The sequence below is a fragment of the Psittacula echo genome (genome assembly GCF_963264785.1).
Source record: "Psittacula echo genome assembly, chromosome: 2".
NCBI lineage: Eukaryota > Metazoa > Chordata > Aves > Psittaciformes > Psittacidae > Psittacula > Psittacula echo.
Window position 1 is genome coordinate 50,226,260 of NC_137737.1, and position 20,790 is coordinate 50,247,049.

General features: G+C 35.9%; 1 protein-coding gene across 2 annotated transcripts in view; it reads left to right on the forward strand.

The window, feature by feature from the left end:
• The window catches only part of ESYT2 (extended synaptotagmin 2), a 72,724-nt gene that overhangs the window by 46,040 nt on the left and 5,894 nt on the right, over positions 1-20,790 (forward strand). The window contains exons 8-19 of one of the 2 annotated variants that reach the window (XM_080610102.1): positions 2,600-2,720; positions 3,327-3,503; positions 3,929-4,011; positions 5,371-5,419; positions 6,017-6,106; positions 6,600-6,695; positions 9,496-9,597; positions 13,976-14,038; positions 16,011-16,085; positions 18,247-18,333; positions 19,072-19,221; positions 20,176-20,564. In XM_080610102.1, the coding sequence (XP_080466228.1) occupies positions 2,600-2,720; positions 3,327-3,503; positions 3,929-4,011; positions 5,371-5,419; positions 6,017-6,106; positions 6,600-6,695; positions 9,496-9,597; positions 13,976-14,038; positions 16,011-16,085; positions 18,247-18,333; positions 19,072-19,221; positions 20,176-20,564 (1,482 nt within the window). The remainder of the gene's footprint in view (positions 1-2,599; positions 2,721-3,326; positions 3,504-3,928; positions 4,012-5,370; positions 5,420-6,016; positions 6,107-6,599; positions 6,696-9,495; positions 9,598-13,975; positions 14,039-16,010; positions 16,086-18,246; positions 18,334-19,071; positions 19,222-20,175; positions 20,565-20,790) is intronic. The other variant, XM_080610103.1, reaches the window with a different exon arrangement.

Below are 20,790 nucleotides of genomic sequence, written 5' to 3' on the forward strand. Positions count from 1 at the left end.
TGTTTTTTTTTTTTTTTTGTTTTGTTTTGTTTTTTTGGGGTTTTTTTAGTGTTCTAAGCCTTTCCAGATTTCCAGTATGTTGTGGATTTCCTATCTGCCATCTCCTAGTGCAGTGGAAATACAAAGAGCCTTGTTTTTCATAGCAGTGGGTTCATATCAACTTGGCTCATGGTTTTGTATATCAATAAATTTCTAGTTGCTTCTTTAAAGGTACTTAGAAATACCTTAAGACAGTAATCAAATGAAATAAACTTTGTAATCTCTTCAAGTACTTACTTTTAAAGCTTTCTGTTTATTATGTAAAGATCAAAGGGAGTAGCAAAAATACTGACCAAATATAGCTAGGAAAGATGCTTGGCTTATTCAGAGTTTTTCAAAGTAGTGCATGATAAAACCTCAAAGGATAAAGCAGAAGTAGAGGTGAAAACCAAGCTACTTTGAATCATTGCAATCTTGATAAGGTTAAATCCATAAATATATTCATAATTATCTAGTTATAGTTACACAAGGGGGTTTTAATATTGAGACAATGGCTAAGGAGATAATGGTGGATCTGATACATACTTGGATTTTGTGACTAGTTGTTTTATTGGATCCCATACTCTCAAGAGTTGGCTGACTAGAATTATTTTTTATTGAAAAAAAAAAAAAGTTTTTGAATTTAGGCATTAAATTAATCCTCTGGTGCTCAATTGCATGACTGAAGTGGTTTTTGCTTTGCTTAGACAGGTGAAGCTGGAATCCCAGTTGAACAGTTTGAAATTAGGACTTGCATTAAGTAGGTTAATGGCTGCAAGAATTGCTTATGTTTCGAGTCTGCTTAAGACTGCCTCTGAGAAAAGAGGTTTGCTTGATGAGTGAGAAAATGGCTTCCAAAATACAGCTCCTGAGTAGTAATTTGCTCTTTGGGCATAACACTAATAAATTTATGCTTAATACTTAAGCTTACTAGGCTCCTGAGATTAATATCATGCTGCATATTTGCCTGACTGCAAACACAAAACCTCAAATCTAAACAAACTCTTTCTAAGTATCTTAAGTTTATGGTTTCCAGAGCAACCAAGCTTGGCCACATATGCATAAAATGGTGCCATCTAGATGTGGTATAGTTTCTATAGTAACTGTAACTGCGGTGACTCATGCTTTGCCTTGCCAAGAGATATCTTCAGTGATGTATTTGGTTTTCTTATCTGCATAGATGGATTGTATGTTTTGATACGACAGCTTGACATATTGCAGTTGTTATAAACAATGATGAACACGAGATTGCTGCCACCACAGGTACATTTCTCATCCAACGGCTGTGGGCTGCACACTAAACTACTTGTTCATACTGTTTGCAAATGTCTTCTGCTAAATGAATTTCTGCATTTGCTGCTAACAGCTTCTCTGTCAGCAACTTCCATTGCTCTTCATATATGACTCCACAGGAGAAGGACACAAAAGTAATTAATATTCCATCATCAGTATACCTTATAGAGGAGTCTATAAAGTCTAAAGTCTTGATGTGAGGAGGAGCCAGGCTGTGAGAATACTTAAGTGATGTCGGGAGAGGATGTGGGTGATGGGCAGATGAATTATATTATGATTGCTTGAGATATAGTAAAAATTCTCTATGCAGTGAGAGATGTGCTGTCTTTGCAGTATGAATAAAAACACAGGAAAAATACATAGCTGCTGATTCTGTCTCTAAAACTTATGTAAAGCTAGATAGAGAGAAACGCAAAAGAGTTGGTAACTGCCAATTGCTTTTCTGCAACAAAATTGAGCTTTTGATAGTATAATAAAATATATGGAGTGTTTTACACCTGTTCTGCCTTTTTGCCAGTGTAGGCAATGTGTGTAACCAGTGGTGTCGATCTGACAACGCACTGATTTGTTATCAGTTCAGACCCAAACTGCGTGAACTCATAGTTAAGGAAACATTTTTATTTTCTGTATTTATGGAATGGTATGGGCTGTTTTGTTGTTGTTGTTTTGTTTTTGTTTGTTTGTTGTTTTTTTTTTTTCCTAAGATTCATTACCAATGTGATTGTACTGCTACTCCCTTTTTACCAGAACAAAACCTGTTTTGCTTCTCCAGGCTATATTTTGCTCGGGCATGAGCATGAATTCTTTCTGTTTCTGTTTTAAATGACAAGTCCTCCCAGCTGAAGAGGACAACTTGTTTCATAACGGTATAGGAATGCTTAGCCAAACTTTCAGGGACAGTTAAATCGTTACTGAAATGCAAAAGCAGATTAACAGTTAACATCTGCTTGGTTATACACAATTCAGGCAAGAAAACTTATGCAATAGCCATTTACCCTGGATGGTTTTAAAAGGCGGGAGTGAGGGGGCAACTTGGCAGTGGCAAGGAAATGAGTTTACATTAATCTCTGTGGTTTCTGCTGTTCAGTGTCAGCTGCTTCCACCTGGTGGTCATTTTGGCAATGATCCTGTATTTTAAAAAAAGTGGTTAAAAACCAGCTGTGTCTTCTGTCCCCCCGAAAGGCAAATATTTTCTCCTTTTAGGTTGTTATGCAGCAAAAAGAGAATATGAGTGTGACAAAACGTGTTTAATTCTCATGAAGTAACTGAGGATTATTTTCTCCAACAGTGGCTTATCAGATACAATAATATTGGATATAATATCCAACTATCTGGTCCTTCCAAATAGAATTACAGTCCCCCTTGTCAGTGAAGTGCAGATTGCTCAGTTGCGGTTTCCTATGCCAAAGGTAAGCATGTTTCTGCTAATAATCTGGCTTCTACTTTTTTTTTTTTCTGAAGTAGTAACTGTTAAAAGATATTCACATCCACGTGAACTTCTAAATACAGTTACTGCAGTAGTACAAGCTATAGTAAATCCAGTCAGTTAAAATAATCAATTTCATTTATTAGTAATTTCTGTGGAGTTAATGTTTTGTAATAACACCAAGAGTTTTTCGTTTTAACAGAATCTTAAACATATTACTTGCTAAAATATAGTTTGACTGTGTAGACCAGAAATTAAGTAGCATATGTTTTATATTGTCACTGTAAATTATTGTTAGTGCTCTTCACTTGAAAGTTGTTGCTATTTATTGCTACTCACTTCCAGTAACATGGTATTTCTTGATATAATTGGAATGTTTCTGATTGTTGATGACAGTTTTTCTTTTCAGGAGTCTCTTGAGTGCTAGGTCTGCTGTGTATGTGAATCATCATTGATATCCCCTCATTTACAGTGTCTCCAAATTCAGTTTCATGTTAGCGAAATCACAGTGGAAATTATGAAACATACATTGCATGAATTGTGATGACATGGAAGCTTTCAAATTACTGCATCAACTCATCTTTTTCAGGGCGTTTTAAGGATACACTTTATTGAAGCTCAGGACCTGGAGGGGAAAGATACTTACCTGAAAGGGATTGTCAAAGGGAAGTCAGATCCTTATGGAATCATCCGTGTGGGTAACCAGATTTTCCAAAGCAAGGTCATCAAAGAAAATCTCAATCCAAAATGGAATGAAGTTTATGAGGTATACCAAATAAAAATACCTTGCGCATTCAGTAAAGTTGTCTTCTGAAGTTTCTTTTGTTAAAGAAGGTATTCTGGGGACTCTCTTGAGGAGCTTCTTGATGTCTCCTTCTTAAAGTGCAAAGTTCTGTAACAAAACAGAAATTCGCCATTGATGCTTATATATATATATATATTTTTTTTTCCTAGACTAAGCATCAGTAATCCTGAAAATCAGTCTAGTCTCCTGAAGCCAACGTTAGTAAATAGCATCTAAATAACTTTTTTACTTGCTCTACTCATTCAGTTGCATCTTTTTTAAAGCATTTGCTTATTGATACATTTTAATACACAAAGGCACTGCAATTCAATGTTTTACTGTTACTATGCCATTTAACAAAGCTAGTTAGTTTTAGCATTGACAGTGCCATCTTACTGTACTTGCAGGCCTTAGTATATGAACATCCAGGACAGGAGCTAGAGATTGAGCTCTTTGACGAAGATCCAGATAAAGATGACTTCCTGGGAAGGTAAATGTTCTGCAGAATATGTTTATAGGTATTGAAAAAGGGATTAAGTATTTTGACGTAGGACTTTTTTTGTTTGTTTCTTTGCTTTGTGTTTTTTTGGTGTTTTTTGTTTTTTTTTTTAATTGCGGTTTTTGTTCTGCTCTAGTACTGTATTTCTAGATAAATTATCTTTTCCAAATTATGGTAGTAAGTAAATCTCCTAATATATTTAAATAATGAATATAAAAATGTGCTTTTGTGTGTATCTACACATCTTTATGTTTACATATTTTTTTAAATAAAGAAGGTAAGTATTGTGGGTACCCAGGAATAAAGAGGGTTTGTTTTTAGGAACTGGACCCTACCTGCTTTAAGAATTGTAAGCTAGCACTAAGTTTTAATTATTTTTTCAGGCAAAGTTAATACAGCTTTATAACTGCGTATCTTTTTCATCTTCGTAGTTTTTCAAATGCCTATCTAAAGGTTTATTTCTGTCTAAGAGCTGATCTTAACTATTTGATTAAAGAAATGATTTTGCTGTAATGCTTTTGCAAACATTACTCACTCTTAAACTCCATAGGCCTACCTTTAGAGTTTACCCATAAACATTTCAGGGTATTAGTCAGCTTCGTTCTCCAGTAATTTGTCACCTTTATTTCTTGCAGAGTTTTGGAGCTTCCCATTGTTGCTTTCCATACAGAGTAGAACTCCCTTATCTTTCCAGCTCCTTCTCTCTTAACAGGAGCAACAGTACCTACTTCTCTTCTCATTAAAATAAAGAAGTAGGTAGTACAAAGGCTTCTTTTCTTTACACATCCCTAATCTTACACTGAAGTGGTGGTGGGGGGATAGTGGCATAGTGTGTACATCAGTACTAATAAAATAAAAGGCCACAACAGATGTTCATGCACTGGCATGCAGTTGTCTGTGCTGTTTAATTTTTAGCAGATTCCCTGGTACATTTTTAGCTTGTGTGAACTAGCCCTCTGCCAGACAATGCCAAAGCATGAATTCGGTCATAGCATATGTCCAGGGGCTATTTCCAGTGGGTAGTTTGGATGTGTTCACTGTTTTGAGTTTGGTCATATGTATGTGAGCCATATTATGTCAGCTGCCCTCATAGCTACAGGATGGGCTCTAGTCTAGGCATATTTTCTGTTATCCTGCACTCATTTTCATTCAGCCATTTCATTCCCTACTTCTTTCTTAGGGGCTAAAAGAATAGTATTCTGCTCTTTTGATCTCATTGGAAGCCTGGATACTCAGCAAGTGCAGGGTGGGGTTTGAATTCTGTGCCAGATTTTTAGCTTGGCTAAAATACTGGGGTTTTTTTCTTTTTTTTTTCTTTCTTTTTTTTTTTTTTTTTTTTTTTTTTTTTAGTTTGATGATAGATTTAATTGAAGTTGAAAAGGAGCGTCTTCTAGATGAGGTAAGTGTTCAGTAAGTATTGGTTTAAAAAACCCCATATTATGTGTTTATTCTTGTACTATTATTTTCTTCTTGGGGATGTGCATGAGTAAGCTTAATGCTATAGAACTAGATTCCCTGATGATCAGCATAGTGGTTTAAGGGATAGTGGAGGGAAGGAATGCCATCCAGAGGGGCCTTGACACGCTTGTGAGGTGGGCTGATGCCAACCTTATGAAGTTTAACCATGCCAAGTACAAGGTCCTACACCTGGATCGGAGCAATTCCAGGCACAGCTACAGGTCAGGCAGTGAAGTGATTCAGAGCAGCCCTGCGGAGAAGGACTTGGGGGTGTTGGTCGATGAGAAAATGAACATGAGCAGGAAGTGTTACTTTATAATATAGAGGTGTTGCTGGCTGATTTTTTAGTTCTGTGTTGTAATATTTAGTGTGAAATAGGGTATTTTAGAAAATTAATCAGATCTTTTCAGGTTATGTAGACCTAAACTCTACAAGATTTCTAGTAGACCTTAGCATTTTGAAATGTCCTGAAGAGCCAATTGCACTCATGTATTTGTTCAGTGTCAGATTATTTCACATTACTTTGCTTAACTTTTAGTGGTTTACTTTGGATGAAGTGTCCAAAGGAAAATTGCATTTAAAACTGGAATGGCTCACATTGATGCCAACTGCTGAAAACCTAGACAAGGTATTAAAGGAGTGCATTATTTTTATTCTAATCCTAATTTATGTGGGGTGTTTCTTTGTTGTGTGTTCTTTTTTGTGTGTGTTTAAGTATGTAAGTAATTTATTTCTCTAGTTGTTGTGCATTTGGATAAACCTGTAACTTTATTCCAAGCTGTCATAACTGTCAATGTACTCTTGTGGCATTTCCTGTTCTCTTAATGTTTATGGTTTGACAATATCAGCTGTCATTTCACTAGACTGGGAGATAAAGCTGGATATGATACTATAATCTGTCCAGTCTGAAAAAAAATAACTAGGAAATGGGGTGGAAATTTCCTAAAGAATGTGTTTGAAATAGCTATATAAGTCTTGAAAACTTACTACTTACGCTTCATAGTGTCCACTTACGAATGTTTGTGTTTTGGGAGACGTGTTTAAAATATTTTTCAGGAATGGGACACAAATAACAGTATTGTTTGATTCTCAGAAAGGCTTACAGTATGTTTTTTGTTTAGGTGCTAACAAGCATTAGAGCTGATAAAGACCATGCTAATGATGGTCTTTCTTCTGCATTGCTTATTCTGTATTTGGACTCAGCAAGAAACCTGCCCGTAAGTTGTATTCTGATGGTTACCCTCTTGTTGTGGGTATCTCTTGCGTACTTCCAGCATGTCTTGCTTGGTAGTATGGCACACTGCTTTACTAACACACATTATGCCATGTTTTCTATACTTTCTCTCCTTTCAAAACATGTAATGTAAGGTCCACATTTCTAGTAGTATAGTATTATAGATATATATATTAATAAAACATGACTCTTCAATCAGTATGGGTTTTTTCTTTAAAGAATGCTCCTTTCCTGGACTTGAAAGACTGCAAGTTTTTATTACACAATGTTTTCCATAAATAGTATGGGATTAGCAGGAGGATTTTTAAGGAACTAACTGGAAAAAGGCCCACTTCCTTGAGTTCAGGTAAACTTGTTGCTTTGGTTTAGGTTATCTGTGGTAGCCATGAAGGTACTGAGGTTCTCATTATGAAATTAATACTCTACAGTTGAGATTTATGTCAGGTTATTATTCGTTATATTGTTTATTTGCTTGCATAAAATAAAACAAAAAAGATTAATGGTTTTGTCATTATATGGATTATACTATAGGACTGTGAAATAGCTAGTCTGTGACAAACGCAAGCTGTTGTGTAGTTCACTTCAGGTTAGTAAAGGACTGTTCCTGGTTGTAACTGATAGTAGTAAAAGAAACCCTACCGTGAATAGATACATCAAGCATAACAGTGAGTTTTGCTGGTTTTTTCAGTATTGCTATTAGATGAGAAATTCTGGAAGTGATGACTAAAAACAGAGGTTAAAGTTTTCAAGCCTCATGGCTTTTCAAGGGTTTTTTTGCATGCATTTTTCAAATTTATCCATTCCTCTTAAATTTAAGTTAAAATGCTGCATAAAACCAAAGTGGTAACAGATGAAACCTTAGTAGCCTAAACAATTGATATCACTAACTAGTGATTTCATGTTTGTTCCAGGGTGTGTAGAGCAGTGTTTGGAAGTCGTATTTGTAGGTTATTATAAAAGCTAAAAAGATGCAGCTCATTTGGAGTAAAGTCCTGCATTATCTTTTTAACCTCTTTTTAGTTCAGGGGAACTCTGTAACTTAGCAGAAAAAGAGTAGAATTACTCTAGTACAACAGTATAAGCAGAAATAGAATAGGAGTATGCTGTGCTTAACATCAGTTTCAGAACACTGTAATACACAGAAAAGTCCATCTGCTATCTGTTTTGTGCACTAGATTAAATTGAATCCATTTCTGTATTTTCTTTTTGACTACTGAATTTTACTCAAAGTGTTACAAGTTTAATATATTTGTTAAAATACACTAAACTTAACACTTACTTAAAAGGAATAGTTTTAAGTTCTCTCATCCACAATTTCAGGTTTTTTTCCATATGTGTTTGTCTATATTAGATTAGTTTCTTCAGCAAGTACTCAAAGACTTTGTCATAATTCTAGGTTTTTCTCTTCTTATTTGAAACAAACATTCTGTAACATTGTCTCTCTCCTTCAGAAAGGTCTTAATCAGTGCTTCTCATCAGTAGGTCTCTAAATTCTAGAGCACAGAAAGGGGAAGATGCTTGCACAAAGCTTGGGAAAATTAGGATCAGAATCCCAAATTTCTTAGTGCTGTGTGTATTCTGTCTACAGTACAAGATCACCTGAGTGGGTTGAGAATAAGGATGGTCATAGTTTGGGGCCTGTTTAATTCCTTGTTTTTTCCCTTGCTCTACCATCCCAGAAAAGCAGTTGCTGCAAATGACTCAGTTTTCAACTTTATTTTCTTTCCAGAAATGTGCTATAAAGAATATGATAAAAAGTAACATTGAACCCTTGAAAATTCTGTTTGCAAGTTGACAACAATAAAATAACACAATACTCTGTTAAATTCAAGTTGTCCAAAACCAGATATGAAAAGGCTTCATAGTTAGGTGGGAGTGGGGATTAATATCATGGGAAGACTTTTTCGTGTAGGAGAACTGAAGAGATACCTATAGATTCTAGAGAGGCAATGCTTAGGTAATGTCATGGAGCTGGTAGGTATACTGCAGTGAACTATAGCGAATGCAGCTTTTTAATGTCCATTTGATTCTAATATGGAATAACATTTACATGACTAAACATGAAAGTCTGCTGGCTTTTCATGTTGTTTTCATATTTCCTGATAGGGGTTGCTTAGTGTAATAGCAAAATTAATTGCTCTTTTGGATTGCTTGTACTTATGGGGAACAAAAAGTTCAAAGAGAATTAAGAGCATTAATAGCTTTGAAGACTTGTCTGCAACTTTAATATTACAGCTGAAATATTTTATAGATAAATAAGAGCTTTTTATTACCTTTCAGAATGGATTTCCTAAGTGAATCCTTATTGGTACATTTTAGAGCTTGGTTTCTTTAAGTTATAGCGGATAATCCCCAGCACAGACATTTCTTTTCCATAGATGCATCATAGTTGTGGGTTTTGGAGACAGTGGGATGATTTACCTGAAATTGGTTTATGTTTCAAGGGAAATAGAAATAGCGTAGAAGGATGGTCTCTAAGTTTACCTAGTTGTATCTGCCATATAAATCTGCACTACCACGAGTAAGCTTGGAAAGTGAGTTAATATATTTGAATAATAATGAAAAATAGAAATAAAAAAACTTTTCACCATGCTGCATTACAGAAGGTCATTTAACAGATGAAACTATTTGTAATGACAAATATTTACTTTTTGTTATCTGCTGTTTTCTCTGGAATCTTTTGACTGTTTTCCTTAACTTTTTTGTGTAGTAAAGCTGCTTATGCATTCATTCTGCCACAATCCCATCACTCTGCTTTCTCCTTCCATTTCCATCTTCCTAAGAGTATCTACGAGGGAAACTTTGGGTGTGGATACTTAAAAGAGAGGAGAGCATCGGGACTAGTCTTTTGTGAAAACACTACCTCACTCTATAGAGCACTATTTGTGAGTTCTCTGGTATTATTTGTATTGTACTTTTTATCTGCCAGAGTGTGGATTAGTGCTACTAAAGCCACTCACTCTAGTGGAATGAGAGCATGCAATTTGTTTTGCTGCATGGTTTCAACAAGTGTGCATTGTTTTTGTGCTACTTTTATTGCATTTTAAAGGCTACTTAAATTTCATTGATCAGTATATCATTGGGTAAGTAATTAACTTTTTATGATAAAAACCCAAGATAAGTTTGTTGAAAAAAGCTGATTCATTGAGAAGTAAAATGCATACTGTATGAGCACACTGTGTGCTGGTGAATTGTTGGCTTTTATTGCAAAGAAATTAAATATTACAACCAACATCCCTATAGTTTCTTTAAAAGGTGATGTACTCAATGTTTGTAAGAACTTGCAACCTCTCCACACTGGTTCAAGTATTGCTTTAAAATGGGTGTAGTTCTTTGTGCTCCCCAAACGATAAATTCCCTTGTAAATTCTATTTCACTCCATGATGTTCCTTGTTTTGCAAATTCCCAAGCTCCTTTTCTTTTTTTCAAATTAGTCTCTAGTCAGGAAACTCTAGGCTAGGAATTAATATTAATATTAATATTAATACCAATTGGTATTTTTTGCTTGAATGTCATATTAAAAGATTATTACTACCTAATGAGCCTCTGAATATCTTACACTTAATCTACAACCACAACCTTGGTATCTGAATAAGAATCTGTTCAGAATAGGAATTCTATTGCCAGAGAGATGTGGGTATGCTTTTGTAGACGGTGCAGATACATTCATTGCTGGCTGGCTACTTTTGGTTCATATCATAAACCTTGACTGATCATAAACACCTTCCCCCTGCCCTTCCCAAATCCCTGCAAAACCCTTTTTTGTAGGCCTTTCAGTTAATTTTTGTGCAGAAGTTCATCTCAAAGTATCAAAAAAGTTATATGCATTACCAAATCTTGTTAAAATCTAGTGAATAAGAAACTCATTTCATAAGCTATGGTTCAGTTATCTTGATGTTAAAACTGATAAGTAGTTGCTGTTTCTTTTAGTTATAAAAATACTAGATACATCCTGAAAATAGTATTTAAAAAAAAATAAATCAAAATGCTTAATAAAGATAGCCCTGATTGATCTTAGGGTCTTTGCACTAGAATATGTGTTCTACACGTAACAGCTTCTCTTTAGACATTGGTCAAAAGTTTCTAAATCCCTGAAACAATTTCTGAGTCAGTAAAACAGCAACCATTTTAAGATAGCCAGCTCTGGATTTCCTTCAACAGCACAGTTAGCTGCTTTTCCTGCACTTGCAGCAAGCAAGAGGATGAGATTTATGGCTGGAGACCAGAATAGAGGCGAGAACTGTAGTAGATTAGAGGTAATAACAGCTTCAGCAGCCCTAAAACTGCATCTTCTTTTCAGGGCATCTTTAAACACAAGGCATTATGCAAATATTCACACCAGCAAGTTCAGGTATTTAATTAACATGTAACATGAGTTACTTGGGTTGGGGAAGTGTTAAAAAGGGGACTTGCTTTATATAGGCAGAGGAAAATCCAATGCCCTGAGTGCTCTCTGTTCCTTTCTAGACAGTTTTATTGACTGCTGGAAATCTAGATTTATGACATCTAATTTAGACATTTACCCTTCTAAATCTGAATTATCTGAAGTTACGGAGTATGAATAGTGTTCTTAGAATTTCCAGAAGTGAGTAACATTAGTTTTATGATAGGTGATCATTAGTTCATGGCAATCTTCCTTTCAATTTGGTATCTGTGCAACATAAAAATTATCCATATTTTAAATTGGCTCTTACAGATCAATGACAGTCTTCTGGTTATCAATTAGGGATGCACTCACAGTTTTAGAAACTTCTAAAGTCCCATTTTAACCACAAGAATACAGTGAGTGAACAGAAGTAATGAGTTGTATTCTAAAGCATATATAATTAGGATCTGGCTTAATAATAAAACAGCTTGTTAGCTGAGGTGTAATTTATGTAATTTGTGTTATTTGGATTTACTGCAAATGCCACTCGGTATTAGGGAATGCTAGCCTGAAATATGATTTATTCCACTGTGTCAGTTACCAGTATAGTTCTTGGATACCCATCCCCTTTTCCCAGAACTGCACAGACACTTAGAACCATAGCAAGACAATTTTGTTGCCCAAGGCAAGACTTTTTCTTGGCTTTTTATATTTAATACTCCCTTTTATTCTCCTAGCCTTCTCCCACCCAGCCTTTCAACCACCATCCTCATGGACCTGCAGCTCCTTCCCTTGAAACCTGAAGTCTGGCTTAAACAATATTTGCCCCAGCTGACGTCCCTCTTGGCCTATCCTTGCTATGATTCCAGAGGAATTGAGGCATGTTCAATATCCAGGAATCATTGGTTGCCTGCCTTTATAATTGACAACATAGGTTTGATTTTGACTTTTAAATTTTTTTATGTAATATTATAGATGCAAAAAAAAGATGTGTACTGGATATGCAGGTGTCAATGTGAAGGAAAGATGGCCAGTAAGTTGAGGGGCAGTTTAGGATTCAAAATTATCTTGATGAAGAGCAGATACAATCTGAAAAATTGAGGTACTTTTCCATAGGGGACAGTCAGTGCACCCAAATAAATATGGGGTGGAAATAGTTGTCTGATGGACAGCCCTACAGAAATAGAACTGTAGTTGTGCTCTATCATATTGTTATTAAAGACAAACACAACACTGACACATATGAGAGGAATGTAGCCTCTAAGATGTATGGACTAATCCTTCTGTTCTACTTAGCCATTACTAAGAGCCTGGTTTTGGCTGCAGCATTTTAAGATCTGGAGGACAGGAGTGATGATAATGAGAAAGTCAGTAAATGTGACTAGCAGAGGGAGGAGAGTTTTGCCTTAAGAAGTAGAGGTAGGAATGGAAATGATACAAGGCTGCTGCAAATGAAGTGACTTTTTTGTATTGGTCAGAAAACAAGAAACAGTGCTTAAACTCCAGCAAGGAATATACCTGTCGGGCATTAAAAAAAATTCTAATGAAAAGGATAGATAAGCATTAAGATTGATACGGCTTTACGGATATTGTGCAGTCTTCATCTTTGAAGGTCTTTAAGTACAATAGTAAATCCCTAACATATCAGATAAATGGCTGTAGAAGATTCCTGTATTTTAACAAAAAATGATTTAAAAAAAAGTCACAAAACCAGCTAAACCTTATTTTGGGGTTACTCCAGTTTCATCACTTGTGTGTTCTAAAGCTGAATGCCAGGAATCTCATAAAGTATATTGGCTAACTTCAGGATATGACATTCCAAAAGAAAATGTAAAAAAAAAAAAAAAAAAATTCTCATAAAGGTTAAACTTCTCTTCAAATTTTAGTCAGTTTTGAAATTGAATTTCAGGAAGGCATTTCTTTTGGCAGAACATTAATAATATCAGTTCCTATTCATATATCAGCATGTTTAAAAAGGCCATTATACAATCTTTTTATTTCTGCACACTACAGCTTTTAAAGCAGAATTCTCCTTTGAAACAAAAGCTTGTGATTAAAGAAAAAGCCAGTCGTAAGTTTACTAACTTGAAGTCTGTTTTATTTCAAATTTGTATTTCCTGAAATTATTTCTTGGAGTTGACTGCAAATTTCCTGTAATATTTTGTACTTTACATGTGTCACTTGAAGAGCAATATTCTTAAAATGAAATTTAAAATCTACTTAATTAATGGAAATTAGGCAGAGGTTTTGTTCTGCTAAATCAGTTCAAATTCCTGTTGTTAGTGTATTTGCATATCTTCATTCAACTAAGTAAATCAATAGACCTTCATTCTAGTTAGCATGCAGTGCTTGGATCGTTCATCTGCTGAAGAGATGATTTTGGCTTTTATAATGATCTAAGTCCTATCAATACTTCTAGTGTTGTAATTTCTCCTATAAAAGGACTCCTTCACATAATTCTTGATTTATCATCAGAGAAGCTTCTAGGCTGTGAAAATATACTTAAAAAAATTTTAAAAAGGTTCATTCAGAAGGCAGGTTTTATTGTACGCCTTACGTCTGACAGACTGTCTTGTAAAAAAGCCTGGTAAGGGAAATGTAAGTGCACTGAAAGTAGTGAGTATATTGGGTTTTTAAAGCAGAATACAAACATTCAGAGGACAAGAGGGAAAAAAAAAGTTTCAACAGACATTTTTTTTTTCTTCTTTTTCCTCCCCACCCTGGTGTTGTGGTTCCTTCATTGTTCTGTTTGCAAAATTTGTGGGGTTCTTTTAGGTTGATTCCCCCCCCCCCCGCTTTGTCCTATGTTGTCATGTCATAATTAATTAACCAAATGAAATTGCTTCATTGCATGACTTATTAACCCTTCCTGTGTTCATTCTCTCCTGACTTAAAAGCATAATCCATTAGAATTTAACCCTGATGGCTTGAAGAAGTCTGCTGTTCAGAAAGCCCTAAAGGTAAAACTAATATAGTTGTCCATTTAAGGTCACAAAAGTAACTGGAAAAGCACAAATGCCTACAACACTTCTCTTCAAACAGTGGATGGAATTTCTGTTGCTAGATACGTATTTAGTGCAATTCCAGTTTACTTAAATTTGGTTTGGAAAGTGGTCAAGACATTAGTAAAATACTGTGGTCTGTGGTAATTTGAATTTTAAATCAGTTGAATGGAGTATGGGCTGTTTTGGAAGACTGGGGTAAAAAAGGAGCCCTGAGAGCTAATTTGAAGTAGTAACTAAAGAACAAAGCCGACATGAAAGCTAAGACATCTTTTACATACTGAGTTGGTCAACTCTGAATGACTAAACAATGAAATACATCTCTAACATGTTTTGGAACAATCTTGTTTCTGCAAGGTCTTTCTGGAAGGCTTCACATCTTTTATATAAATACTAATTAAATTTAGCCAAGCTTTTTCATGTGAAAAATGTAGAGTTGAGGGGCAAACTTGGAATGCATAAGCCAAGTTCTCAGCTGGAGAAACTTGGATAAGAGGCAGTCTCTAATAGCCTGTCAACAGCAAATTTGTCAATAGCAGGTATTAGAGATGCTTTATATGTGTGTGTACATATTGTTACCTATTTAGTGTGAATTGAAATTATTTATAATTACGTATCAACAGGGTCTTTTGGTCAACTTCTGTAGTTTCATCATTTCATGAAGGAAAGGGAGTTTCAGGCACCGTTATGGACAAAAGAAAAATGAAACATGTCACCTATAATTTTTAAACACAATCAGTTGGAGTGTAATCTGACTTTCTGTTCCTTAAGCCTTTGTATTCTGTTGTTTTTAATGAGAGCTGTACACAGTCAATTAGAAATCATGAAAAAAAAGAAATGCGGCATTCATCCAAGAAAGGAGTGCTTTCTTAATAGCTTTTTTCCTAAAGAAAAGTATGGTTATAGGCAGTGTGTCACTTTAAAGTCAAGTAATATTAGTGGAAATATGATGGTCAAAAATGTGAGTTTAGATCCAAAAATACCTAAAATATGCACATTCTTAATTTAAAAATATAAAATATTTGAATCACTTGGTTGTAATTGTGGCCTTACATGCATTAAGTATATTTTAACTAACTCTGTTTACATACCTGACCTGTACAATTTCCTACAGGGTAGAATTCAAAGTATATTGTTAACCATGTATACTGTATTTTCAAGGCTTTTAAAACTTCATTAACACCTGCTTGAGATGATTAACTTTCATGTCTAACTTTTCTTTCGGAGTTAAATTTTTGTTAGGTTAATTTAAAATTTGTGAAAGAAACATATAGTTGGGAATGTTCCTTTGTGTACATAATTTGTTCTAAACTTATGTTTATTTTCACAGTTTGATGTAATGCTATACAGCTGGTGAGAGGCTCAGATATGGCAGGTGGTTGATTCTCTAATAAAGGGTATTTGATAAACTGTAGGGAAATATACATCAGGCACATTATACTGCATCTTCTTCTCAAACTGAAAAGAAGAGAATATCAATGTTCTGATATTACATCCAGTTTAATTATGTTACTGCAATGTAACTAAAGCTTCCTGAGATTGTGCTTTCTCCATATCTCCCATCTGCATGCAGTATTCGTTTTGCAGGTTTAACTATGCTTCATTAGCTTTGGGGATTGTAATGCCCATTAAAGGGTAAGAATTTGCACCTTACCAATTTAATTCAAAGCAAATGGAAAGGAGTCTAAAACTCCTGCCTATTTGTACCATTTTGCTTCAGCATATTTAGGGCAGTTGGGATGCCTTTGGGACGTGTTCTCCAGTTACTAGCTAGTTTGCCCTTCAAGCCTGTTGAATAAAATACTGAGAATAGTTGATAAGCGGATGGTAAAATGCATAGTTTATAATTTTAAGATGCAAATACTCAAGTTTCAGAGGAGAGAGTTTTTGCTATATTCTGAAGGCAAAGTTTCTGCTTTTTCTCTATCAGTCAGGAAAGAAAATGAACAGTAATCCCAATCCACTTGTTTTGCTGTCAGTTGGACACAAGGCACAGGAAAGTAAGGTAAGTTCCTACTCCTTACACTTAGCTTTATCTACAAAATTTGGTGGCTTTGTGTCTTGGCATTGGCTATCAAGCCATTGGGCATATGCAGTTACTAAAAGTTACCAGTAGAACTGAATTGCCAACAAGAACCCTAACTATTCTATGATTCTAAGAAGCAAAGGATTGAACGGATGCTTACTCAATTTAAACTGTCCGTGAGTAGAGATAGGATTTTTACCTATTTTTAGATGTCCTTCCACAGTAGGTTATAATCTGCAGCTGGGATTCCTACAGTAGTGATTACATAAGTAACAGTGTGGGCAAGCAATAGGTTTTAAAATACTGACCAAGATTTAAAAATTTACAGAATCAGAGAGTTAGAGAAATGCCCAGGTCAAAAAGGGCCACTGAAGATCATATGCATGAACCTCCTGCTTAAAGTAGGCAAAGTGCTCTTGAGTCTCAGGAGCTTGTAAATCTAGCCAGGTCACCCTGTTGCTACGTCTGCTGCTTTTTCTGCTTTGAGGTATGGACCACTTCTGTGCTTTCAGAAGGCAGTCGTTTAGCACTCCTGAGCTCCTTTGCCCTCTACTCCCTCTACTCCAAGGTAGACACTCATAGAATCAAGAATCATAGAATAGTTAGGGTTGGAAAGGACCTGAAGATCATCTAGTTCCAACCCCCCTGCTATGGGCAGGGACACCCCACACTAAACCATGCCACCCAAGGCCTCATCCAACCTGGCCTTGAACACCGCCAAGGATGAAGCATTCACAACTTCCTTGGTAACCCATTCCAGTGCCTCACCACCCTCTCAGTAAAGAATTTCTTCCTTATATCTAATCTAAACTTCCCCTGTTTAAGTTTGAACCCGTTACCCCTTGTCCTGTCACTACAGTCCCTCCCCAGCATCCTTGTGGAATCCTCATGGAATCCCTTCTAACAGTTCAACAGGGCGAGTTGAAATCTGCTTTTCTGAAGTCCATGGCTTGTATTCTGCTATTTGTTTTCCTCATGCCCCTTAGGATCTTAAGCTCTGTAATCTTAAGGTCCTTGTAGCTGAGCCTGCTGTTGGCAGTCATATCTGCAAACCAATATTCTTCATGTTTTAGTAGTAGATTCAGAAGAACGCCATAGTCAACACATCCAATGACTGAGAACAACTGTAACACAATAGTGTGTGTTTTCCTAGCACAAAATCTTCTGTTGCTTGTGCGCCACTGCTGCTTTCCTAGAAAACGTGAGAGTAGTTAAAGCTCTTGGTGAGAACCTGGTTCTGCAGACCTGAGACAGCCTTGAGTTGTCTGAAGAAGGCGTCATACCTCTCTTGTTCTTAATCAGGGTTCTGTAAACAAATGCTTGGCATGAGAACATGGTGATCCCTCTGATCCTGACCTAAGGCATTCTACATAACTCTATAACTAACCTCTGTGCATTCAAACAGCTTTTTAAAATAGCAAGAGAAGTGATAGTTGAATAGGTAGGTATGTGCAATATGGGTGGGGCTTCTTTGGGTTTTATTTAAAGTATCAGTGAGCCAAAAGGACATCAAATTTGGTTTCTTCATGCCCTGTCAAAAATTGTCACAAAGCATAAACCAGATCTTATACACAGTCTTAATTTTGATACCTATTAGAGAATGGCGATAGAAATACAAGTTTTCCAAGTTCCTGGAGATAGCTTTTTTTAATGAGTGCTTTTTTTCACTCCTTCTCCAGCCCTCCTTGCCTCCTCCCCCATTAATTGCTGAAAGTAGTGAGATTTGACAGTGAAATTTTCCACATGCTTACATGGAGATTAGAAGGAAAAATACTCTTCTCTAGGAGTTTCACTGAGTTAGTTCAGCCCTTACATAGAAGCATGCGATGAGAGAGAATGTGCCATTCTGAAGACCTTGTATTTGTTCACAAGCTAGCGTGTAGTAAAGGTTCTTCAGCGGGACTTTTACTTTACATGCAGCAACTTTAATGCAAAGCATATTCTCTTAATGTCCTGTGTATAACTTTATATGTGATATTATATATGTCTTGGGTAGAACCCACTTGGCCTTTGTTGAAATATGTCAGGTTTCAGATAGAAGTTTTGCAAAGCCGAAATGAAAAATGTACTCAACTCTTGACACCATTTTATTGGACAAAAACATTTCATAATTTGTAAGCTTCCTGTTCTCTAATTTTAGATTCGATACAAGACCAATGAACCAGTATGGGAGGAAAACTTTACTTTCTTTGTACACAATCCCAAAAGACAAGATCTCGAAGTTGAGGTATGTTGTCTCTTAAGATACCTTTCTTTTCTACGACATTGTAGTAGTAATGTTCAGACATTGCAGGCTGTTATCAGATAAGACTGAATATATGGTGAACACCCTTAAAATGGAAGTGTTTTTCAAGACCAGGCTATGAAATATTTATTTGCATTTACTCCTAAAACTAAGAAAGACTATAACCAATCTCTCACCAGAAAAAATAACAAAAAAAAGTAAATTTTGATACCTGTGTCTAACTAGTAGTCTTAACTGCTAGTAGAAATTGCTGTTATGTGTGGCTAATTTGTTTCCTCTCATCCCAAGGAAGTCTTTGCTTTGTCCAAATACTGTATCCTGTTACACTGCTGATATGTAACTTACATGTTTCAAATAGACTGAAGTGGAAATGAGGACTCTCCTAATTACTCTTTCTATAACAATTAAGGGAATTTATTTTTCCACATACTGTTTGGAAACCATGTCATTATTTTGATCCAGGGTCAGATAGATGTAGATGTAATGGTTAGTTTTCTGTCTTGTTTTTGCTGTAGAAAGGAATGAAGAAACTAGGCACTGAGTATATTTACTTCTTCAAAGTAAAGTAATCTTATGATCAGGGAAATTTGGTTTAAGAACAAACTGCATTTGATATTGTTTGGATTTCTTGTTTTTAAATAAAACTGTAATTTCCTTTTCTTTCTCTGAATTCTTACAAAGTAGATGATACAAAGTGACTTAGCTTCTGTGTTCCTTCAGGTGAGGGACGAACAGCACCAGTGTTCTTTGGGGAACTTCAAACTGCCTCTAAGCCAGTTGCTAGAGAGTGAAGATTTAACTATGCATCAGCGGTTCCACCTGAGCAACTCCGGTCCAAACAGCACTATAAACATGAAGATTGCACTCAGGGTACTCTAAAACTTTCTCATTGTAAATATCTGAGACCATATTTAAGACTAGCGTGGCTTCTAGTCTTCTAGCTTTATGAAGAAGACACTGCATTCCCTTGGGTGTCACAATGCCAAGTGTCCTTACTTGTGGCAGTGCTATCAAGTACACAAAGATAACCTATAACTGAAATACATTCTATTTCAAAACTAGGAAAAGCTCCAAACAAAACAGTAACTAGCAACATTAAGACTGAGGTGCCCCGTGGGTTTAGGTTTGGAAATCACATTTGGAATGTGAATTCCTGCAAGTCTCTTATGTTCATCAGGCTATAAGATCAATGAAATCACCTTTCTCTTATAGATATGGAACTGACATCATGTTGGCTTAAAAAAATAATTTTTATAGGGAAAGGAAGAATCTTTGTAGTACTAGAAAAATTCAGATCATCTTTCAAGCACATTGGAGTTTTGAAGACAAACACTGTCAAACGTCTGTTAACTTCTGTTATTTGTTCTTTTCTAAAGCACTTGCTTGCTTACCTGTAATTAATAAATGAAAGTAAGGAAAATTAGTGTGAAGAACTTGTGAGGTAGGTTTAAATTTCAAAAGATAATAAGAAAAAAAATTATAGAATAGCTTTCTACATTGCCAGAACTGCAAAGTAAACAGCACTTGCATGATAAGTGTGTAGCATATGGGAAGGGAATAATGAGGCGAATAATTTTAAATGAATGGAGAATTTCATATTGTTTTATAGTTACTGCAGTTGCTACAAAGAAAATGAATCTGTGTTTTGCTGTGCAAAAGGTTGCCTGTTGTAGAGTGAATGAGTATAAGTATGACTATTTTTGGTCCTGCTTTAGTGTCCAAACTTAACAACTTGTCACCAACCAGTACTCTTGTAGAAACAAATCTGTTCCTGTTTTTTATACTGGAAAAGAGTAACAGTGTGTGTATTTTTACTGTATCTAGGTCCTTTCTCTTGAAAAACAAGCAAGATCTCCAGATCATCAACACTCAGCCCAAGTGAAAAGGCCATCTCTTTCCAAAGATGCAAGAAAATCATCTTTTAAGCCTCAGGTTCCTGTCTCACCACCATCTGATTCAAGCAAACCTGTTCCAGCTTCCCCAGTGACTGATAGTGATAAAAAGACTGATACAGCTGACAAAAGTCAGCCTCCCAATGCCAGCCCCCAGTGGCCAACAGATCTCAGCCGAAGTTCTTCCAGTCTTCATGCCTCTAACTTCTCTTATTCTCCCAGCCACCTCTCGGTCAAAGAACCCACTCCTAGCATAGCCTCAGACATATCTCTGCCTATCGCCACGCAGGAGCTGCGGCAAAGGCTACGGCAGCTTGAAAAGTAAGGTGTTAATGACTTGGTTTTGTGATACATCTAAGTTGATTTATAAAGAACATTGTCAGTGCAGCCAGAGTGCTTAGTTTGCATTTCAGTAATGTTTTTTACTGTTGCAGTTTGAGCCTGGTATTTAAAAGTCGGTCCTAGTGATATTCTGCTTCCTCCTAACACCTCAGTGAGATTCTGCACTTAGATGTTACATTACCATTGCGCTGATCTGCAAGATAAA